Raw genomic sequence first — 20,571 nt, 5'->3', positions numbered from 1 at the left:
GCAAATTAATTCACAGTCAAAGACTAATTCAGAACAATTGTTTTTGAATAAAAAAATATTCTTTTAGTTATTTTATTTCCTGGAACCAAGTAAGCCTGGCACAGGTAAGTGATAAGTACTTTGCAGTAAAGATACAGTTGAAATACCGTATATGTTGTAATGGTATATGCACTTTGTTTTGACTTACAGTATTGCTGCAGAGAAATGCAATGCTTTGTAAATACAGTACATAGACTTGAATGGGCTTTTCAGTAAAATACCAGGTAAGTTACTTTTTGAATTACTTTTCTTACTCAGTGTAGTATACCTGGATACTACACTGGGACATTCCTGTAAACAGGTAAGTAAAAGAGTTTTTGTTAAATAGTAAAATTTTAAACAATTTTGTTAGGTTTTCAAACTCCACACTTAGAAACTTTTCCAAGAAAAATAGTCAATGTTATCCTACGGAGCAAAATAGAGTTTTCGGTTTTAAGGTAAGTATTCGGTACTGGGATTTGTGGTTCTGGGGGTAGACTCAGGGGTCCTCCAGGGTCAGGGATGCCTTCTTGTTAAACCCTCAACGACACTAGGGCAGCCGGGTGCAGGGTGCTATTTTGACGTCTGGCGCCCTGTTTGCAATCAGGAACCTCCGATTTGCAAAGGCACTGCAGGCTTGGGGGCGAAGGTCTTCTGGGAGCGACCACCACTTCGAGAGGTAAGTTGGGATGTTGGGATGTTGGAGGTTGGTTAGGCACCGTCGGTTTGGCCAACCAAGGCCATGGGGAGTCAGGTGCAGGGTGCCTTTTAGGGTCGGATCCTCTTACCAGCTACTGGTCGCTGTTAGGGAGACCTTCCGGATTTAGGCTGCAGGTATCGGCTGGATGTTTGAGAAAGGTCAGGGGTTGCCGGATCTCGGGTCAGGATGGCCGGGGAGACCTCCTTGAGGTGTTTGCCCACTCGAGCTAGGGCCGTGGACTTCAGGTGCAGAGTGGTCCTTTCCTTGTAGTTTCTTCTGTTCTGAGGAAGCAAGGTTCAGGGGTGCCCCTAAATACTAGATTATGGGGCGTTACAGGTACGTAAAAAGTTTGGGACCAATGGGTCCCTTCCATGGGCTGGGTAGATTCCCCATCATGCCACCCTCCCGTGGGAGGGGAGCATAAGCCTTTCCCTGGTTGGCTGAGTCCCCCATTTCTCATTTGCAAGATGGCAGGGACTGAGAGTTGCACTTCACCTCGCCTCCCCCACCTGAGGGGTAGAGTTGGCAGAGGTGGGCACACCTCTTCCTCACTTGTTTTTTACGCTGGTTCCCTCGCCCTAAGTGGGGGTCAGAACCAGTAGGGACCAGTTGCTGAAAGCAGCAAGTGGCCTGGGGAAGTTCACAAAGGCGGCAAGCCTTTGAAGCTTCCCCTTGGTGAACCCTGCCCATCCTGTGGGAGGAGGCTTGGCACCTTGTCCCAGGTTGTGCATTGTTTCAAGCCCCGAGAGCAGTAGACTCTCGACCCAGGGGTCCAGAAACCTGTCTGGTGGTGGCAACTGAAAGCAGCCACTCAGTTTGGATACTAGTGATAGGTTGGTTTTCAGGGGGCATCTCTAAGATGCCCTCTGAGTGCATTTTGCATTAAATCCCACACTGGAATCAGTATGGTATTAATGTGCTGAGAAGTTTGATACCAAACTTCTCCGTTTTCAGTGTAGCCATTATGGTGTTGTAGAGTGCCAAACTCCCAGCACCATATACTCTTAATGGCAGCACTGCAATTACAATGTCTAAGAATGGACTTATTCACTGTAGGGGTACAGGGCTCACCTTTCTACCACCTTCTTTCCCCCCCTCAGACCCTTTCATCACATATCTCCCCCCAGCCCACCACAACCCACTGCCCTTCTTTGCATACTTCACTTCCTCCACCACCTTTGACCCCCGCACCCCAACACTCCCCGGTCCCCCACTTCCTCCTGTCCTCCTTCGCCTAGTCCACTCTCTCCCATAACCATTGAGCCACCCTTCACTCCGTGCTCAGCACACCTCTCTGGAAACTAAATTTGATTCCCGCATCGTGTCCATTTCCCTGCTTGAAGCGTCCATTTCACTCCTATGTGCTAAGATATCCCCATCCCCAAACAACCTCCCGAGGAGTTCCTTGCTCTCGCGCCCCAATAGAGCCAACCACAATCTATCCTCCACAGACATTACCAACCTATTGGCTACCTACAAGACCATCAATGTCATTTCCCCTACACTCGCCTCTCCTAACAACTCTACTCAATTTGCCATTCAGACCATCTCTTCCGTCAGAACTTACCAGCCTCCCCCTCAAAGGGCACCCTCATTCAAGAATCTAATCCCTATCCCCCTTATCAGTCCAGACACTCACATCACCAAAACAGTTGTGTCAGAGCTACACTGTATGCTCCATAACTGCGGATCTGCAACCAAACACAAACTGGAAATCTCCAACACCATCACTCACCACAACCTCGACATGCTCTTTCTCACTGAGACCTGGTTTAATGACTCCTCTCACACTTCATTTGATCTTTTGTTACCTACTGACTACTCTAGTCTCAGAAACGACAGACCAGGCCAGATCGGGGGAGGTGTTGCGATTATCTTCAGAAACACCCTCCAAATCAAAGCATCTCCCACTACCCTCTTACGCACCTTTGAATGCCTCTCCCTAGAATTCCAAGTTCATCATGGCACACCCTTCAGGTTCCATACCATCTACCACCTGTCTGGAAATTGCTCTTCCTTCATGGAGGAATTCATTGACTTTATTAGTGACCAATATTCACAGAGCGACAAGCAGATCTTCCTAGGTGATTTCAATCTCCACTGGGGCTCTTTGGAAGACTCGGCTGCCAACAAGCTTGCAACCTTTCTTTCCGCTAACGATCTTGCACAACACTGCTCGGAAATTACACATGCCAAGGGCTCAATTCTGGACCTTGTGATTTCCAAATCAGACCAGATTACCACTGCTTCACCCATCCTTGTGGACTGGTCTGACCATTTCCTCATTCCCTTCTGTTTTCACCTCTCTCACATTTTAACACTCGGCCAACCCAAAAGAGCCTCTACGTGGTTCCGCAACACAAAAAACATTGATCTTGTGACTCTGTGATTCTGCTATGCAGTCTCTTCCTAGTCTAGACCCCAATACGGATGTCAACGATCTCACTCCCCTTTGCCTCTCAATTCTCGCAGTAGAAATCGACAAGGTTGCTCCACTCCAAAGCAAAAGGAAAAGACCCACCCCATCAGCTCCTTTGTTCAACAAAGCTCTCTATGACGAAAGGAAAAACCTTAGAATCTTAGAGAAGCACTGTAGACTTTCTCCATCTACCCCAAACCTTTCTCTTTTACGTTCAGCAAGATCCATATACCACAAACACATCTTCCAGGAAAAAACATCACACTTCAGTTCCCTCCTCGATTCAGCTAAAAACAGACCCAAAAAAACGTTTCGACCTCATCAAAAAACTAAATTATTCTCCCCAAACCATCAAGCCTGAGGATGCATCAAAGAAAGCAACCGAGTTCGCTATATTCTTCGACCAAAAGGTAAAATCTCTGGTGGAACACGTCACCCACCCCCATCGAGGAGCGAAAATCCTTAGTCACTTGGCAGAACTTTGCCGCCATCTCAGAGGTTGATCTCCTCAAATGCATCCGCAAAACCAAACCCTCCAACCATTCCTCTGACCCCATTCCCAGTGGCATCGCCATTGATTTCTATACTAACACTCTCTCTGACTGGACCAGGCTAGTCAATCTCTTCCTCAGTCAAGGATCCCTCCCAAGTGTCCTCAAAACAGGACAGGTTACCCCCCCCCCCCTTCTAAAAAAAAAAAACCCTCTGCCAATGCAAATGACCTCAATAACTTCCGCCCCATCATCAATCTCCCTTTTCTTTCAAAGATCACAGAAAAATGTGTTGCAAAACAACTGTCCCAACACATTATGGACAATCTTCTCGACATGTTCCAGGCGGGCTTTATTCAAAACTGCAGCACTGAAACAACCCTGCTGCAAGTGATTGATGATGCGCTGCACATTCTCGATTCAGGGGAATCGTGCCTTCTGATTCTTCTTGACCTCTCTGCAGCTTTTAAAACTGTTAATCACACTACCCTCCTTAACATTCTTCAACAGAGAATGTGCGTGGAAGGCACAGTACTCAAATGGTTTGCCTCTTTACTCACAGACAGATCCCAAATGATCAAGATTGCAAATAGTCTGTCTCCACTGGTGGTTGGTCAAGGCGTCCCTCAAGGTTCTATCCTTGCTCCCACTCTGTTCAATCTCCATCTGGAACCATTAGGGAATCTAAGCAAATCTGGAATCCTCCACCATCTCTACGCGGATGACACCCAAATCTACCTCAAGGTGTCTTCCCCTCATGATCTCTCACTACTCAGCTCTACTCTCAACACTATTCACAACTGGATGATAGTTCACCAACTCATTCTCAATCCCTCCAAAACGGAATTCCTCCTCATATCTAGCTCTCTCTCTCCGCCTCCTGTTCAAGCCTGGATGGATCAATCAAATATACTCAACAGTAAACCCATCATTGTGGACTGCGCTAAATCCCTAGGTGTCATACTTGACAAAAGACTCAACCTAATCTCACACATCAACTCCATGGCCAAGAGCGCCCGTTATCAACTACGACTTTTATGGGGGATTCGTCGGTTCTTCCCGGAGAATGACCTAAAAACCTTGGTCCAATCGCTAGTTCTCTCTAGACTTGACTATTGTAATCCTCTTTTGACTGGCCTTCCCAAATCTCACCTCTCCCCCCTCAAATCCGTCCTCCATTCAGCAGCTCGCTTCATTTCAGGGTCCGAACGAAGTGACCACATCACTCCTATCCTGTCTTCTCTCCGATGGCTTCCCATTGAGACTAGCGCTATCTACAAAACAGCGTGCATCACCCACAAAGCTTTGCACTCTTCCTCCCCTCGCTATCTGGCGAATAAACTCAAACTGTCTGGAGGCTCAAGACCTTCACGGAATGCGGAAAAGTTCCTTCTTGAACCCCCCTCCTTCAAAAGAGAAAAACTGTTGGCACAATCGTTCTCAGGTAATGCGGTGAGAACCTGGAACTCGCTTCCTCCTTCGCTCCGTGCCATCACCTCCATCCAGATCTTCAAAGCGGACCTCAAATCTCTTTTATTCCAAAGACACTTTCAGAACTAATTCCCTCCTTCTCAGACCCTGCCAGGAGTTTCTTTAGTCTTTGTAAATTTGTCACATAGGTTTATATTTTTGCTGTACATCCTGTGCTTGCTGTGTTTGAAATTGTTTTACTTTTGCCTGCGTTGTTTTGATTCTATGGCCTGCTATTGTTCGCCAGGAAGTTCTTTAGCCATTGTAAAATTTGTCATATTTATTCTTACTTTTGCTTGTACACTCTGTTCATGCTATTTTTAGGTCTCGCCTGTCGATGCGCATGCGCATCGAGCAAGCGAGACTATAGGGGCTCATCCACTCTTTATCCACACTGCAAGGAATCGTGGCGATTCCTTGCAGTGCCCGTGACTTTTAAGGTCAATGCGCATGCGCATTAAGCTTATGCGCATGCGCATTGACCTTAAAAGTCACGGGCGCGTGCATGTCCGTCTTTGTTTACCCGCTCCGCCCCCTCCCGCCGTGTCGCCTTGCCTACTCTCTTCCACAGCCTCCCCCAGCTCCGCCCCCTCACTACTTGATTGCACGGCCGCTAGGCCGTGCCTCCCCTACTCTCCTCCCCCCTCCTCCTCTCCTCCCCTGCCTGCCTGCCGCTAGCCTTGCCTACTCTCTCTCGCACCCTCCCCCAGCTCCGCCCCCTCACTACTTGATTGCACGGCCGCTAGGCCGTGCCTCCCCTACTCTCCTCCCCCCTCCTCCTCTCCTCCCCTGCCTGCCTGCCGCTAGAAAGCATGGGATACTGTGCTGCCTTAACTATTTGCTATGGCCATGTTAAAATCAGAGCCAAGTCGTAAATATACATTTTTCCACACCACTGTTTTTTCGATAAAAACGTGATTATTCACAGTTTACGCTGCTAATCCGTGACCAAACAGACAATATGAAGCTCTGAGTCTATTCTCTTCCTAGCGTGCTGTGACTGCCTCCCCCGCTGTATCCCCTCACCCCCCCCCCCCCCCCCTGCTGTATCCCCTCACCCCTGGTCTCTCCCCACGTCTCTCCGTTGCTCTCCCCTCTGCTGTCGCTCTCTCTCTCGCTCACTCCCCGGCTCTCTTCTTGCCTTGCTGCTGCTCTGCCTCTTTGTGTCTGATCCCAGGCTCACATGTCGGAGCTGGCAGCCCCCGCGGCTAGTTCCTATCTGTGCGACAGCATTTTTAATTTAACACAACCGCCTTTGATGTTTTCAAATATTTATAGCCAGCTTCAGAGCACTGCAGAAGTGTTTCCATTCAGATGGAACGGCTCGGCTCGCTCTCCTCGTGCAGGCCCTCTTAAACTCGGATCCCGCGGGATTTCGTTCACGCGAAATTCTCTCCGTGTCTCGTGCTTTTCTGTCTCTTTAACTTTTACTTTCCTTTCACAGCCTGTCATATGTTGTTGGACTCTCCCAGAAATAGCTAATGGATCGAAATATCAGAATATACAGAAAATCGAAAACTGCGACCAAGAAAAGCTCGTGCTGAGAAGTAAATCTTTAAATCTAAGAAGGACTTTGCGTGCTTTACAAGTGTTTACAGGGGAACAGCGTAGAACTGCACAGTTAATTTGATAGTACAAGCACATGCAATGGATGCACTTATTTCATATCTGTTTAATCCGTTCATTTTAATTCCTTTGGTCGCTTTAGTTCTAGTCATTATTTCTTTGCCTCTCCGATTGCGCTCTTCAATTACCCTCCACGCCCACAATTTATTTTTCTCATTCTCTGTAGTACTCTGCCAATTCTCACAATGTCTACCATTTTTCGAACCCCGCCTCCCCCCTCCCTCCCAGCCTCCACAGTTTCCGCTCTTCCAATATTCTGAATATTTCTGAATTGTTTCGTTTCTCTCCCTGTATGGAAGTGTGAAGTTTAGAAACTACCTGAAAACGTGGTTATTGAAGCAGGCTGTACACTCACCCTCAACCCCTCACTCACCCTCACTCTCACTCATCCTCACTCACCCTCAACCCCTCACCCTCACTCACCCTCAACCCCTCACCCTAACTCACCCTCACCCTCACTCACCCTCAACCCCTCACTCACCCTCTCACCCTCAACCCCTCAACATCAACCCCTCACCCTCACTCACCCTCACTCACCCTCACCCACCCTCACCCACCCTCACCCACCCTCACCCTCACTCACCCTCACTCACCCTCACTCACCCTCACTCACCCACTCTCACCCACTCTCACCCTCACTCACTCTCACCCACCCTCGCTCTCACTCACCCTCAACCCCTCACCCTCACTCACCCTCAACCCCTCACTCACCCTCACTCACCCTCACCCTCACTCACCCTCACTCACCCTCAACCCCTCACCCTCACACAGTGCAATAGGTCTCGGAGCATTTGAGTTAGAGCTTTTAGAAATGTTTATGGCTTTTTTTTTTAATTCTTTAGCATTGGCTACAGGAAACAAAAATGCTAAAGATTTACACAAAAACCCATAAACAATTCTAAAAGCACTAACTCTAATGCTGCGAGACCTATTGCATTTCCAATGCTTGTTGTTTGTTCTATTCCTGCAACAGTTCTCTCATGTAACGTAACGTAACTGGTACAGTGCCCTGACACCTTCGGGTAAAGTCCGCGCTTTATAAAAATGCATTAAATAAAATAAATATCCTCACCACTGGTATAGTGCACCCAGCTAGAGGGGTGGCTGCCCTATGCCAGCGCAGTGGGTTGTAGGCATGGCACACAGGGATGTGTGCCATGTCGACTCTTCACTTTGTTCTGCACCAAAACATGCAGCCTGCAAACACTGTGTGCGAGTGTGAAGGTACATGACCTCTAAGGGTGGCACAATAAGTGCTGCAGCTCTTAGAGGCCTTCGCTGGTCACAGTGCCCTGGGTACCTGTGGTACCAGTTACCAGGGGCTGACATGTGGCCAGAGATGCCAATTGAGTTTAGGCTTCAATGCAGTTTTAGGGAAAGAACATAGGCCCTGGGTACCCGATTAGCAGGAGCCCAGGGAATACTTAGTCAAAGCACATCTGCAATTCAGCACAAAGTGGGGGGAACCATGCAGAAAGAGGGCACTTTCTCACACTCCCCACTCTTGAAAGAGACATGGTGTCACTTTCGGGTGGAGACACCATTTGTGATCCACTAGGCACCAGTGGCTGAGTTCATCCGCTCTGGCGTTTACAAAACCTGCCAGTTTTGGAACCACTAGGGAAGTGCCCTGGTTTTCCAACTATGTTCAGAGGCCCAAAGCCTCTTAAAGGGTTCATGACCTGACTGTGTTGTTTGTTGCAGTACACCACATTGCAGTGGTGTAGTCCATAAACACCTGTACTAGCCTTCCCCTGATTGAAGAAAGAAGAGGTTTCAATGCCTGAAGCTAGAGGTGGAATCCTGACTTCTGCTTATATATCAGGTTTGAAATATAAAATTAGTAGCCATAGTATGACTATGCAATGATTTATCTGAATACAACTATCTACTGGCACTGCTAGCTATGTGCAAAGGCAAACTAAACTGTTTGCAATAGTCTTTCCATCCTCTATCGCAATCTTTGATCTCTTTATAAACTCTTCAGATAAATGATTTATTATTTCTTCAGCATTACCTTATTGTTAATGACCATAACAGGAGAGAAATGCATTAGAGTTGACAATACTCAATTGTGTAGTTGCTACAGCATCTAATAGTTTAGGGTCCAAAGGCAGCCATTAACAGAAACGTTATTAGCTCTCTTCCTGTCTGCATTTATTATTATTAAGGAATAGGTCTACACATCACTTTTTTAAACAGAAAGAATCTGGAGGCAAAGGTATAAAATTTTCCACTCCGTGTGACTGCTTTACAAGCTACCAGATCCTTTAAAAACGTTCTGCTTTAACACACTTTCTGGCATTAACAAGAATTGCTTGAGCCTTTGCAAAAGTAAAGTTGTAAAGTTTCTAGTAAGAAACAAGACTACCTCCTCTTGTAACTAAACTGCTTAAGTGTTGATAGCTCTTCGTTTGTTATCCCATGGTATAAAGACAGCTAGTCAGAAGGAAGTGGGTCTGGAGGCATAGAAATCTTCATTTTTACAGTGAATCTATTTTACAGGACCCCACATTTTCCTCTTACCTGGTAAGGATGGTTTTTCAGGGTGGATGAAACTTGTGTGGGGTATAGCGCCTCATAATCCCTTGCAACTTCACCTTACTGTTGTGATGTATAGGGCAGTAACTCATCCTTTCTTTCCCTCTGTATTGTATGTGCTGTCATTGATGATATTTTAAAAACTCATTTACTTCTTTTTTTTCTTCTGTTACAATGTTGCAGTTTAGGTTACAAGTGACCTTTTCCTCTTTTCAAGGCAGCGCAGTGGCTTTGACGTCATCCAATAGGACACTCATCGATGGTGGATGGCTATCCTTCTCCTTGGTCATCTTCGATACTCTATCCATGTTTGGAGCAGTCGATTGCTTTCGGATTGCCACAGTTTGTATCACTGGGTTTCGCTCCATATGGTCCTTTGACTGAAGGCATGTCCAACTGCGCCACGCCTGCACCAGGAAACTGCACCCCCCCACCCTCCCCATCACATATACCCAGTAGCGACCCTCCACGCCCTCAACCCCAGTTGATGTTCACAGCACTGCTGCCACGCTGCACCACACAGCAGGAGCATTCCCCTGTTCCTCCAACCAATTTGCATGCACTCTCGCCCTCTGCGCACCACTACTGCTCAGACACCCTGCAACACCTGACCAGCTTTTATTTACACCGACCAGCCTACATGAGATCTGGGATCTGCTGCATGACCATGCACTGAACCTGGCAAACATTCAGTCCCTGAAATTGACACAGCTATCCCTCCCGGCAAGAAGATCACTAGGCAGGATAGACAGCAAAAGCTTGGAGGCAAAATGAAACATTCAAGGATGCCATTAGTTGCGCCACCTAAACCGTCCCACAAACCAGCACCATAGAACACTTGCTATTCAAACTCAACCTCACAGCTAGCTTCACCATGAGCAACAGCCTCTTCCACAGACATACAGGTCCATGCACCAAATTCGCAGACATCTTCGGTCTTAGCCTCTCCCCTTACCCTGGATTCCAGGGCTTTCATTCTCCTTGGAGAACGGATCTTCCACAGGAAGACAGCACCGACCTGCAAATGACTACACTACTGTAAGACTTACGGAACCTCGAGCCTATCAAACACGTGAAAGCATTCACACAGTTCACCCTATTTCACCACCTTCTACAACATCTCAACACGCTCACACCGGACACCTAGACAGACCGTGTCCAGTTCAGCATTCCCATTCCTCACCAACACAGACCTACCATTGCCAAACCAGCCCATCAAAACTGCAACATCCCAGAGGAAGACCAAACTTTCACACTGACAGAATGCCAGAACAAACAGCAGCAACCTACTAAAACCCATCAACTGGATCTCTACTTGCGCAGACACCCATGTCCCCTCAAGCACATCAAAACCACAAGATCCAGACCTCAAGCCAGTTGGTACAATGAGAAACTCAGGGTGACTAAACACCACTGCAACAACTGCAGCACGAATGGAGAATTACCCATGACATCAAGGACAAAGATACCTTCAAATTCCCCCTGACATGCTACCACCAACATATACAGCCACCAAACACGCTATCACACCATATCAGCTTCAGCACAAATAGCAGCAAAGCAATGTTCCCCATTGAAAAAAATGTCACTGCACCAGCGATCGACTATTTAGCCCACCATCACAATGGACAAATCTGCCACCACCGTACAGTCCACCCAATCTCGGGCCCCAATGTACCCCAGCCCCCAGCCCTTCCCCACCAAGCCTTTACAGAGGACTTCAAACTATCACCACAGCATTCACACCCAACCCTGAACGCCTGCATCCCATCAACCACCTTCCCAAACACATGGAACTACGCTGCTTTCCTCCCTGCTCAAGAAGTCCTTTGCTGACCCATCAACGCTCACAAACTACAAACTCATTTCTCTGCTATCGTACCCGGCTAAAGTGCTAAAGAAGAAACAACAAACACCTCTCTAACCATCTCAGGGACCACCCTGACATCACCCTGTCCACCACAGACATCTGAATGATCCTAGACAAAGGAGACACATTAGCCCTCATCCTCCTGGACCAGTATTCGACACAGTATCCCACTCTACCCTCATCAATGCCTGCACATGAGTTGTATCTAAGGACCTGCCCTCAGTTGGTTCTGCTCCTCCCTGACTGGTCGGACACAGTCAGCCTTGTATCCTCCTCTTTAGATGCATGAAACCGCATCTGTGGGGTACTGCATGGTTTCTCGCTTAGTAAGACATTCTTGAACATGTACATGACAGACATCCTTTCCTAGGATGCGGACACCCAGCTCATACTCTCCCTCTCAGACATGACCCTCAACACCCAAAGAAAGCTCACGGCCTATACGATCAAAGTTACCAAATGGATGCAGATCAACGGTCTCAAACTAAGCACAAAACAGAGGGAGTGATCCTCAGCAAAAACACCTCAACATTGGATGCCAGCTGGTGGCTGAAGAACCCACATCCATGCCACGAAACTCTGGATCATCATTGACGGCAAATTTCACATGACCACCCAAGTCAACGATGTGACAGCCTACTGCTTCCACACCCTGAAGATGCGGAGTAAAATCTGCATATGCTCTCGAGCAACACTAGAAAAATAGTCACATATAACCTACTAAGCAGTACACTAAATTGGCCCTGCCTACCTCAATGGCTGTACCTCCTTCCACAAGCCCGGCAACACCTCTGTTGGGGTCTTCTACAGATCCTACGAGGACAGGCCTAATCCTAGATTGCACCATCAGGATTCAAGCAAGCCGGGCCGAAGACGGCTGTAATGCCAGAAACCGGTCCCCGGAAGCTTGTTTCCTTTCCAGTGAAGAATTGGCTTGGTAGTTTGGTCTGCCCTGTTCCCATGATGCACAGGGACAGACTAATTTGCATATAGCCAGGTCCTGAACTGGGATGGTGCAGTGAGCTAAAAAACGGTGATGGATCAAGACCTGATCTGTTGACTGGGTAGGAGTGTTCTGATTAACTCAGATACTCTGTCCATCACCACCCCCTTTTTGAAATTATTTTGGCCACCATAAGTGTGGAAGGGTATGCTCAGACATGAGTCCCTTGCTCACTGCACCATCAGGATTCAAGCAAGCCGGGCCGAAGACGGCTGTAATGCCAGAAACCGGTCCCCGGAAGCTTGTTTCCTTTCCAGTGAAGAATTGGCTTGGTAGTTTGGTCTGCCCTGTTCCCATGATGCACTGGGCCAGGGACAGACTAATTTGCATATAGCCAGGTTCTGAACTGGGATGGTGCAGTGAGCTAAAAAACGGTGATGGATCAAGCCCTGATCTGTTGACTGGGTAGGAGTGTTCTGATTAACTCAGATACTCTGTCCATCACCACCCCCTTTTTGAAACTAATCCTAGATTGCTCATAAAGCACAGCATTACCTGCTAGTAAACATCAGAGCAATTCTTCAGTTCCACAAGAAGCTGAAGACATGGCTCTTTAAATAGCCTCTTCCACCTGCCCTAGTTAAGGATAGTACACAAGTGTCTAGCTCTAGGATACCCTACCAGTTGAGAATGTGTGTTATATAATCACCACAACATAACACAAAGTTCTTTTTCTGTCTTTTACTATTTTAACTGTTTATATTTACTGCTGAAGTATAAGACTTCGACTCAGAAATGACTGTATACAAAGACTTTTGTTCTTGAGGCATTGTATATATTATTTTTAATGCATCAAAAGAAAATCTTTCGGCAATATTTACGGAGCCTCTGCGGTTGATATAATTGGGTTATTGAGTTTAGACTTGTGATATTTTCCCCGTGCCTTTTTTAGTCCGCTCCCCCCACTACATTTGAATCATTTTCAGAGATTCACAAGTTAATCATACAGTGTTTAATTTCACAGTAGTGCAGAATGTCCAGTGTTCGTTTTCCTTCACTTGATTAAGGCTGGAATTGTATATATCCTACTGCCAAAGTCTACAGAAATCCTTGCCTGCTAACATCAGCACCACTTTGTCTTCCTCTAACTCAGTTCTAAACAAGTTTGCACTAAATGACGATGCCTGTATGTAGATGTATATAAGAAACCTTTAAGAGGCATTTTTCAGATGAAAGTTTCCACTGGACAAGTTGGGAACACGTTGGGGTAGTCTAACCTACGGTCTCTTGGTAGACGTATTACTTTCCATCTTATTTGCTTTGTGTCTTTCAGGGGAAACGTTATACAGTACATTTGCTTAGCCCATTCAAGCAAACTATCTGCAATAGATGAATTTATTTTTATTATTGTATAATAATGTGAATTACATTTTATTCTATGTTCCGATAGCATGCTTCACGTCCATATATTAATTTGAATAGAAGGTGCGTAGGAAAAAACAATGGCTTTTGCTTTATGCTTTAACATGTGCAAGGGAATTCGGACTTTATTTCACTCTCTTTTTATTAAGATCAAGTGGTTTTTTTTTTTCAAAAAACCAACTGATTAGAGACTATAGAGTAAGGTGTTCACAGCCCTCTCCGTGATAGAGATCTGAACTTCAACAACATTCCAGACGGTAGGCTTAGTTGAGCAATCCAAGGTCATTTAGAGTATTTGTCTCATAAGTTACCAATACACACTTCAGACTTGTCTCGCAGGCAGGCCTAACACCTGCAGAAATCTGAAATTCAGCTACAAAAGTATGTTGATTTTTTTGTCATGCTTAAACTTTCATGATGGCAATGCCTTTGATGCTTAAGGATTAGGAGTGTAGGGTTTCTAACATGCTGCTTGGTTTCATAGTTGTAACAACCTGCGCGTATGCTAAACTTTTACTGACTTCTGCAATTATTTTGTAATTTTTCTGCACTTAAATCAGACCCTCCAGGATTTCTTGACTTGCAAAATAATCGCAAAAATCGGCAGTCTTGTAAAAAGGCTGCGCTTTTCACAAAAGTGTACTGCAATTTGACGAATATGACGGCACGAGACCGTTACATATTGTTACAAACATGCACACAATCTATTCATTTACTGTTGCCGCGGTTACCATTGCTACACAGATGTTGAACCCTTCTTGGCTAGTCGGCAGTGCGTCCTGCAGACTATTAAAGGGCTCGGCGGCTTTCATACAGTTCTGGCCTGTACGGCGCATGCACACGTGTTGACTGAAAACAAGAGCCCTCAGCACAGCACACTCTGCAATACTATTGCTGGCCAAGTAATTAGTTTCCGACGCTAACTCCGCTAACTTTGCCAAGCAGCAAAACATGTCTAGTCACATCTGTGGAAATTAGCGGGAGGAACATATCTTACAGGTTTCCGCTCTATTTTGCAGTCGTTAAAGCTCTGGTGGAGCCTCCACGAGCTTCGTCGTCAAAGAACACATCAACAGACTAGCAGCAAAGCTTAAGCAAGCTGCTTCTGCACACTTTCTCTCTCCTCTATAAAAGTGCCTTCTAAGCACACCTCGACACACCTCAAACTCTCCTTCGCACTTTTGGCACTGTGTAAGAAAAGCATGTCCCTTTTTTAGTTGGACTGTGCTATTTACCTCTAGTACATGCATTTCTGGGTAACTGATCACCTAAGTTTCAAAACACGATGGGAACATTGAAGGTATCCTCAGAATACTGCAGTGGGGAGATTTGTGTCAATTTTCTATCCTAGTGAGCACCTCAGAAAAAGCCATTTGAATACTATGCAGCGTTACCTAAATATAAAGCTACCCCAGTCCTCAAAATGTTCGTGTTGGCAGAGTGAATGTTGGTAGATCACTATTAAAATTACGAAACCTAGATCTACGCACACATTTTTTTAGTGAACATGGATGTATCTATTTTAGATTTGCACTGTTTAGGACTACCAAATGACCTGCCCTTAATGACCAAAACTTGATTGATTGAAAACTTCACAAAAGTAAACGTGTGAAATAAATTCAGGCCAGATTTCCTGTCACAAGAGCCAATTGACACTAACGACTGTTTAAAGCAAAGCTCAGAGGCAGCTTCTAACTTCAACTCGTTTTTAGCATGCTTTGCAGAAGTATCCCCAGTATCAATGCACTTGCGTGAAAGTGGGGTGACTGAAATAAGTTCAAATCCTGAGGTTGAGTCCCACAAAAACCGTGTGATCCTGGTCAATCTTTCCACACGTGTCACTGTTAAGCTGCCTTTTCTGGCAAATGTTGCCAAGTTTATAGTATATGTCCACTATGTAAACTCACACTGAAACCTTACACATGCTAGAAGTGATTCTGTTTAAAGGTGGTATACTGTGCACATCATTTCACCTACCTGTTGATGAAAAGCTGTGGCCAGGGTGAGGGTCCCGAAGATGCTAGGTTACACACCGCCAGTCCAAAGTCAGCATACAGCCACCGGAAACAGGAAGACTAGCAACGCTGTGCTATTGTGCTTGGTTGAATCTATGCTTAGGAATTTACCACAAAGCAAAATATAGCAAACACTAAGACACTTTGAACATACCCATTTCAAAGTGGAATACTCTGCTAAAAACGGTTTCCATTGAAACAAGGCTGAAAAGGAAGGAGTACAGGTTAAATAAAGTGCTGCAATAATGCCACGGAGTACCCATTTTGGTGCCGCAAAATGTACTTACCTATGTGCAATAATGTGTGTGTGTGTGGGGTGGGGGCGGGGGGGTCTGTAAAATGGCTTACATTAAAGCCTTTAAAACAAGTGTGGCCTTCCTGTGTGTACATTTGTGGTAAAAGGTACAACTCACACCAATAAATATTACCGACAGTCTCTGGTACGGTTATGTGCTCAATCTGCATTATCTCCAGAAAACTTGAAAGGTGCATGGGTCAAAACTGGTCTGCTCTTTCAGGTCAGAGTTACTAAGTTGGCCTATACCTGCCCTTGTCAAAGAGCAGTGAAGGAAAAGTTGTTTTCACACAATGCCTGTAAAAATGTAACAATAATGTGTTCATTAGACTGAATTAGCGATCTATCGATTGCACAAAGTCAAACTAAAGAGTATTTTCAATAGTTTGAATAGCTGTTTAGTCAACAAAGGGACTCAGACAGTGCTAAAAACGTCAACCCACGCATCATTTTAAACTCATGCTATCGAACCCGTAACAAAAAACATGTTTCATCAGTGTCTTCAATTGGAGAGTACAGATTAGTACTTTTCTAGTGATGTTTTCAACTGTACTAAAGAATAAAGATGGAGACAATGGAGAATGTGGGCTTCTACTCAACTTCATAGTGAACTGTACTGACAATCTAGGATTAACGCGCTAAGCAACATCTTCAATTCAAAAACATCTGGGAACAAACCATTAGAGGGCAAAATAATACACATCATGTGAACATAGAATAGACTCATAATAAACATTTGCTAGACTAGAATGTTTTGCTCTATAACAGATTATACATCAATAGGCTAAAAAAAACAGTCAGTATAAAGCCAAAACACTTCCTACCTTTTCCTTGTTTGAGTAACTTGTTTCTATTTGATTTGGACAAATGCCTGTTTTTTTCTTCTCGTTCCTTGATTAATTTCTGCACTTCATCCAAGGAAAGTTTCTGGAGAACAACAACTGGCTTTGCACCTTTATTTAGATCTTCTACCAAACCAATTTTTTCTACTTCCATTTGCTCCACTTCAGTAGCATCATCTTGAATAGCATTTCCATCTTTATCCCGTTTGATTTTTGGGATGACAAAGTGTTTCAACGTCCTTCCACCTAGCAAATAGCTAGGAAACTCTGCCTTGTCTGTTTTTGCTTTATTACTATCCCCTTTCGCCTTATCACCATCTGACTTTCGGTCGTTCCTCGTAGGAGATCTCAAACTAGTCTTTTCAGATTTTAATTTACTGGAATCCCCTTTAACATCTGATCTAATTCGAGGGCTCTCAGGGCGCTGCTTTTGATCTCTGGAAGGGGGTCTCTCTCTTGAATCAATCGATTCACGTCTATGCACACGCTCAGATCTTTCACTTTTAGATTCATCAGATTTATTGCCTCGTTTAGAATCTTGTTCATTTCTACTAGATGACCTCAACATTTCAGGTCTTTTATTCTTTGACTGGTCACGCTTGTGCCTATCTGAATCCAATCGATCACTTGATTTTTGTTTTATGTAATCATGATCACGTCTTGCATTATCAAGGCCTTGTCGCCTATGGGTTTCCGATCTGCTTTCAGGTTTTGACCTTAAAGATTCTGACTTTGTTTCTGGTTTGTTTTTTGACATTTCGGGCTTCTTCTCCGACCCAGATTTAAGAGAATCCCGTCTATTTTCATGTCTGTGTTTTGAGGTCTCATGTCTATTTTCACTTCTATGTTTTGAGGTCTCAGAGCGGTTTTCACTTTTAAGCTTTGGGTTCTGAGGACGGTTTTCACTTTTCTGCTTTGACGTTTCAGGCTCATTTTCATTTTTCAGTTTAGGATTATTAGGATGATGTTCATTCTTCTGTTTTTCAGAACGATTATCAGTTTTTTGTTTTGGTGTTCCAGGCCGACCATCAGTTTTCTGTTTTGGAGTAGAAGGTCTGGGCCTTAGTTCTTGCCTGCTTGTATTGGATTCTACACTTTGGCTCCCAACTGGTTTACCATCGCTCTTAGACTGATCAAGCTTGTTGACTTCTTTGCCCTGGCTCGGTTTGCGCTCGCCCGGGGAAGGCTTGTCATCTTTGCCTTGGTCATGTTTATTTTCACCTTTGTGCAGGTCAGCCTTATTTTCTTTCCTGTCCTGTTCAGGCTTGCCACCACCTTTTGCCTGGTTTTGCTTACCACTTCCCTTGCTCTGATCTGGCTTGCTGCTCCCTTTGCCATGATCAGGTCTGCTGGTCCCCTTGCCTTGATCAGTGTTGCCACTCCCCTTGTCTTGACCAGAGTTGCCACTCCCCTTGTCTTGACCAGAGTTGCCACTCCCCTTGTCTTGACCAGAGTTGCCACTCCCCTTGTCTTGACCAGAGTTGCCACTCCCCTTGTCTTGACCAGAGTTGCCACTCCCCTTGTCTTGACCAGAGTTGCCACTCCCCTTGTCTTGACCAGAGTTGCCACTCCCCTTGTCTTGACCAGAGTTGCCACTCTCCTGGTCTTGACCAGAGTTGCTGTCACCCCTACTGCTGTCTGGTTGACTGCTGTTGTGGCCCTGGTCTGATTTACCATCATCTTGGTCCGGCTTGTCTCCTCTCTCCTTACCCTGGTCTGGTTTGCCGCTGCCCTTGTCCTGGTCTGGCTTCCCGTCATCCTTGTCCTGGTCTGGCTTACCGTCATCCTTGTCCTGGTCTGGCTTACCGTCGCCCTTGTCCTGGTCTGGCTTCCCGTCGCCCTTGTCCTGGTCTGGCTTCCCGTCGCCCTTGTCCTGGTCTGGCTTCCCGTCGCCCTTGTCCTGGTCTGGCTTCCCATCGCCCTGGTCCGGCTTCCCATCGCCTTTGCCCTGGTCTGGCTTCTTGTCACCCTTGCCCTGGTCTGGCTTCTTGTCACCCTTGCCCTGGTCTGGCTTCTTGTCACCCTTGCCCTGGTCCGGCTTCCCGTCGTCCTGGTCCTGGTCCAGCTTCCCGTCGCCCTCTTCCTGGTCCGGCTTCCCGGCGTCCTCGCCCTGGTCCGGCTTCTCGTCACCCTCGCCCTGGTTCGGCTTCTCGTCACCCTGGTCCGTCTTCCCGTCACTCTCACCCTGGTCTGTCTTCCCATCGCCCTTTTCCTGTTCCTGCTTCCCGTCGCCCTTGCCCTGATCCGGCTTCCCGTCGCCCTGGCCCAGGTTCCCATCACCCTGACCCTGATCTGGACTGTCACTGGCCCCTGGCTGGTCTTGCTTGCCATCTCCCCCAGGCTTGTCTGTCTTGCCGTCGTTCCCGGGCTGGTCCGGCTTGCTGTTGCATTTGATTTCCCCTGATTTGTCAGGGCATTTATTGCCACCTAACTGTCCTCCTCTTTTCACCTCCTTCAATTTGTTCTCATTTCTGATCTCAACAGCTGTGTTTGCACTGTTTTTCCCTTCAACACTGCAATCCTTTTCGCTGGGTTCCATTTTGTCTTCAATTGTGCTCTCCTGCTTACTGTCACTTTCACTGCTTTCAATATTACTGTCACTAATATCTGCTTGGTTGGCAGTTTTACTTGCTTCCTCTTTACTGTCACTATCCCTCCCACCCAGCCTCTTGTCACTTTTTCGCCGGTCTGGTCGGTCACTTTTCCTTCTATCTGGCCTGTTGTCACTTTTCCTCCTGTCAGGTTTGCTGTCACTTTTCCTCCGGTCCAATCTGTTGTCACTTTTCTCATTTGGACTGCTTTCATTTTTGTTCTCATTTGGTTTGCTTTCATTTATACCGTCACTTTTAACAACTTTGTCCTCAGCTGTAACTGTACAATGCTTGGCCTCACATTTTATTTGTCTTTCTTTGCTTTCACTTTTCATTTCATTTTGTTTACTCTCAGTCTGATTACCATCACTGATCTGATGGATTTCAGAATTATTTCCTGGACTTTCAGAATGGCTTTCAAGTTTAGGTTTGAGAACTAACGTGGTATCGTCTGCGGAATTAAAAGATTCATCCTGGTGTTGCTTTATTTCCTCTGGCTTTGAGTTGTCACAGTCCTGAGGTACATTTGTAACAGAGTCTGTCCGACCTGCTTGCTGGAGGTCAATACTAACCAACAATGGTGGTCTTGACCCATTTCCTGTAGAAACAGTCTCTTGAGAAGCTGATTTGGGCCCTCCAGCAGCACTGCCGGCTTCCAACGGGTAGGAATCTTGTTTCCTTTTCTTCAAAGGTTTGTCTGGAATTTACAAAAAAGACATTCTAAATATTAGAATTGATAATAGACAAACGCCACTTAAATGTTTAAATTTACAAAAAAGGGTTGCTTCAGAGGCACTCTAATATTGTTGCACTAATCATATTTAAGACAAATTGTGTACATTGATTGGAAGAGCAGAGTAAGATATTATGAAATTAAGACAGAAATTAATGAAAATTAGCAAGACAATTCTACGTCAACACTGGATTAGGTAAATATGCCCCCTAGTGTGAGTGTTTTCATCTACAACCTGATGGTATTAATCGTGAACAATACATTATGTGATAAATGTTTCTGTAGCGTCACTACCTCAACCACGAAAGAGAAAATGCATATATGCCACTGCCAAAGACTATAAATCCTCACTGCCAACATCAGCACCAGCTTTACTTTCTTACTGAACCGAAGGAAGTCTACATTAAATGTAAATGTGTGTTTATATATACAAGGAGTCTTTAGGAGGCATTGTTACATATGATACTTTCCTCTTTTTATAGATGCACCAACATAACTTATGCATCAGTAACCTGTACAGCACTATAAATCAATTGATCAGACGTGAGGTTTCGAAAATGGTCCTCTTGTTATAATCTACACTTTAACAAATTAG

General features: G+C 45.6%; 1 protein-coding gene across 14 annotated transcripts in view; it reads right to left on the bottom strand.

Annotated features, from left to right (window-relative positions):
• Positions 1–20,571, bottom strand: part of NIPBL (NIPBL cohesin loading factor) — a 1,942,504-nt gene that overhangs the window by 1,328,135 nt on the left and 593,798 nt on the right. For all 14 annotated transcript variants that reach the window (XM_078674965.1, XM_078674957.1, XM_078674966.1 and 11 more), the window contains one exon: positions 16,635–19,940. In XM_078674965.1, the coding sequence (XP_078531091.1) occupies positions 16,635–19,940 (3,306 nt within the window). The remainder of the gene's footprint in view (positions 1–16,634; positions 19,941–20,571) is intronic.

Source organism: Lissotriton helveticus, chromosome 2_1 (assembly GCF_964261635.1).
Source record: "Lissotriton helveticus chromosome 2_1, aLisHel1.1, whole genome shotgun sequence".
NCBI lineage: Eukaryota > Metazoa > Chordata > Amphibia > Caudata > Salamandridae > Lissotriton > Lissotriton helveticus.
Note: the sequence above shows the minus strand (reverse complement) of the source record. Positions and strands in the feature narration are given on the sequence as shown.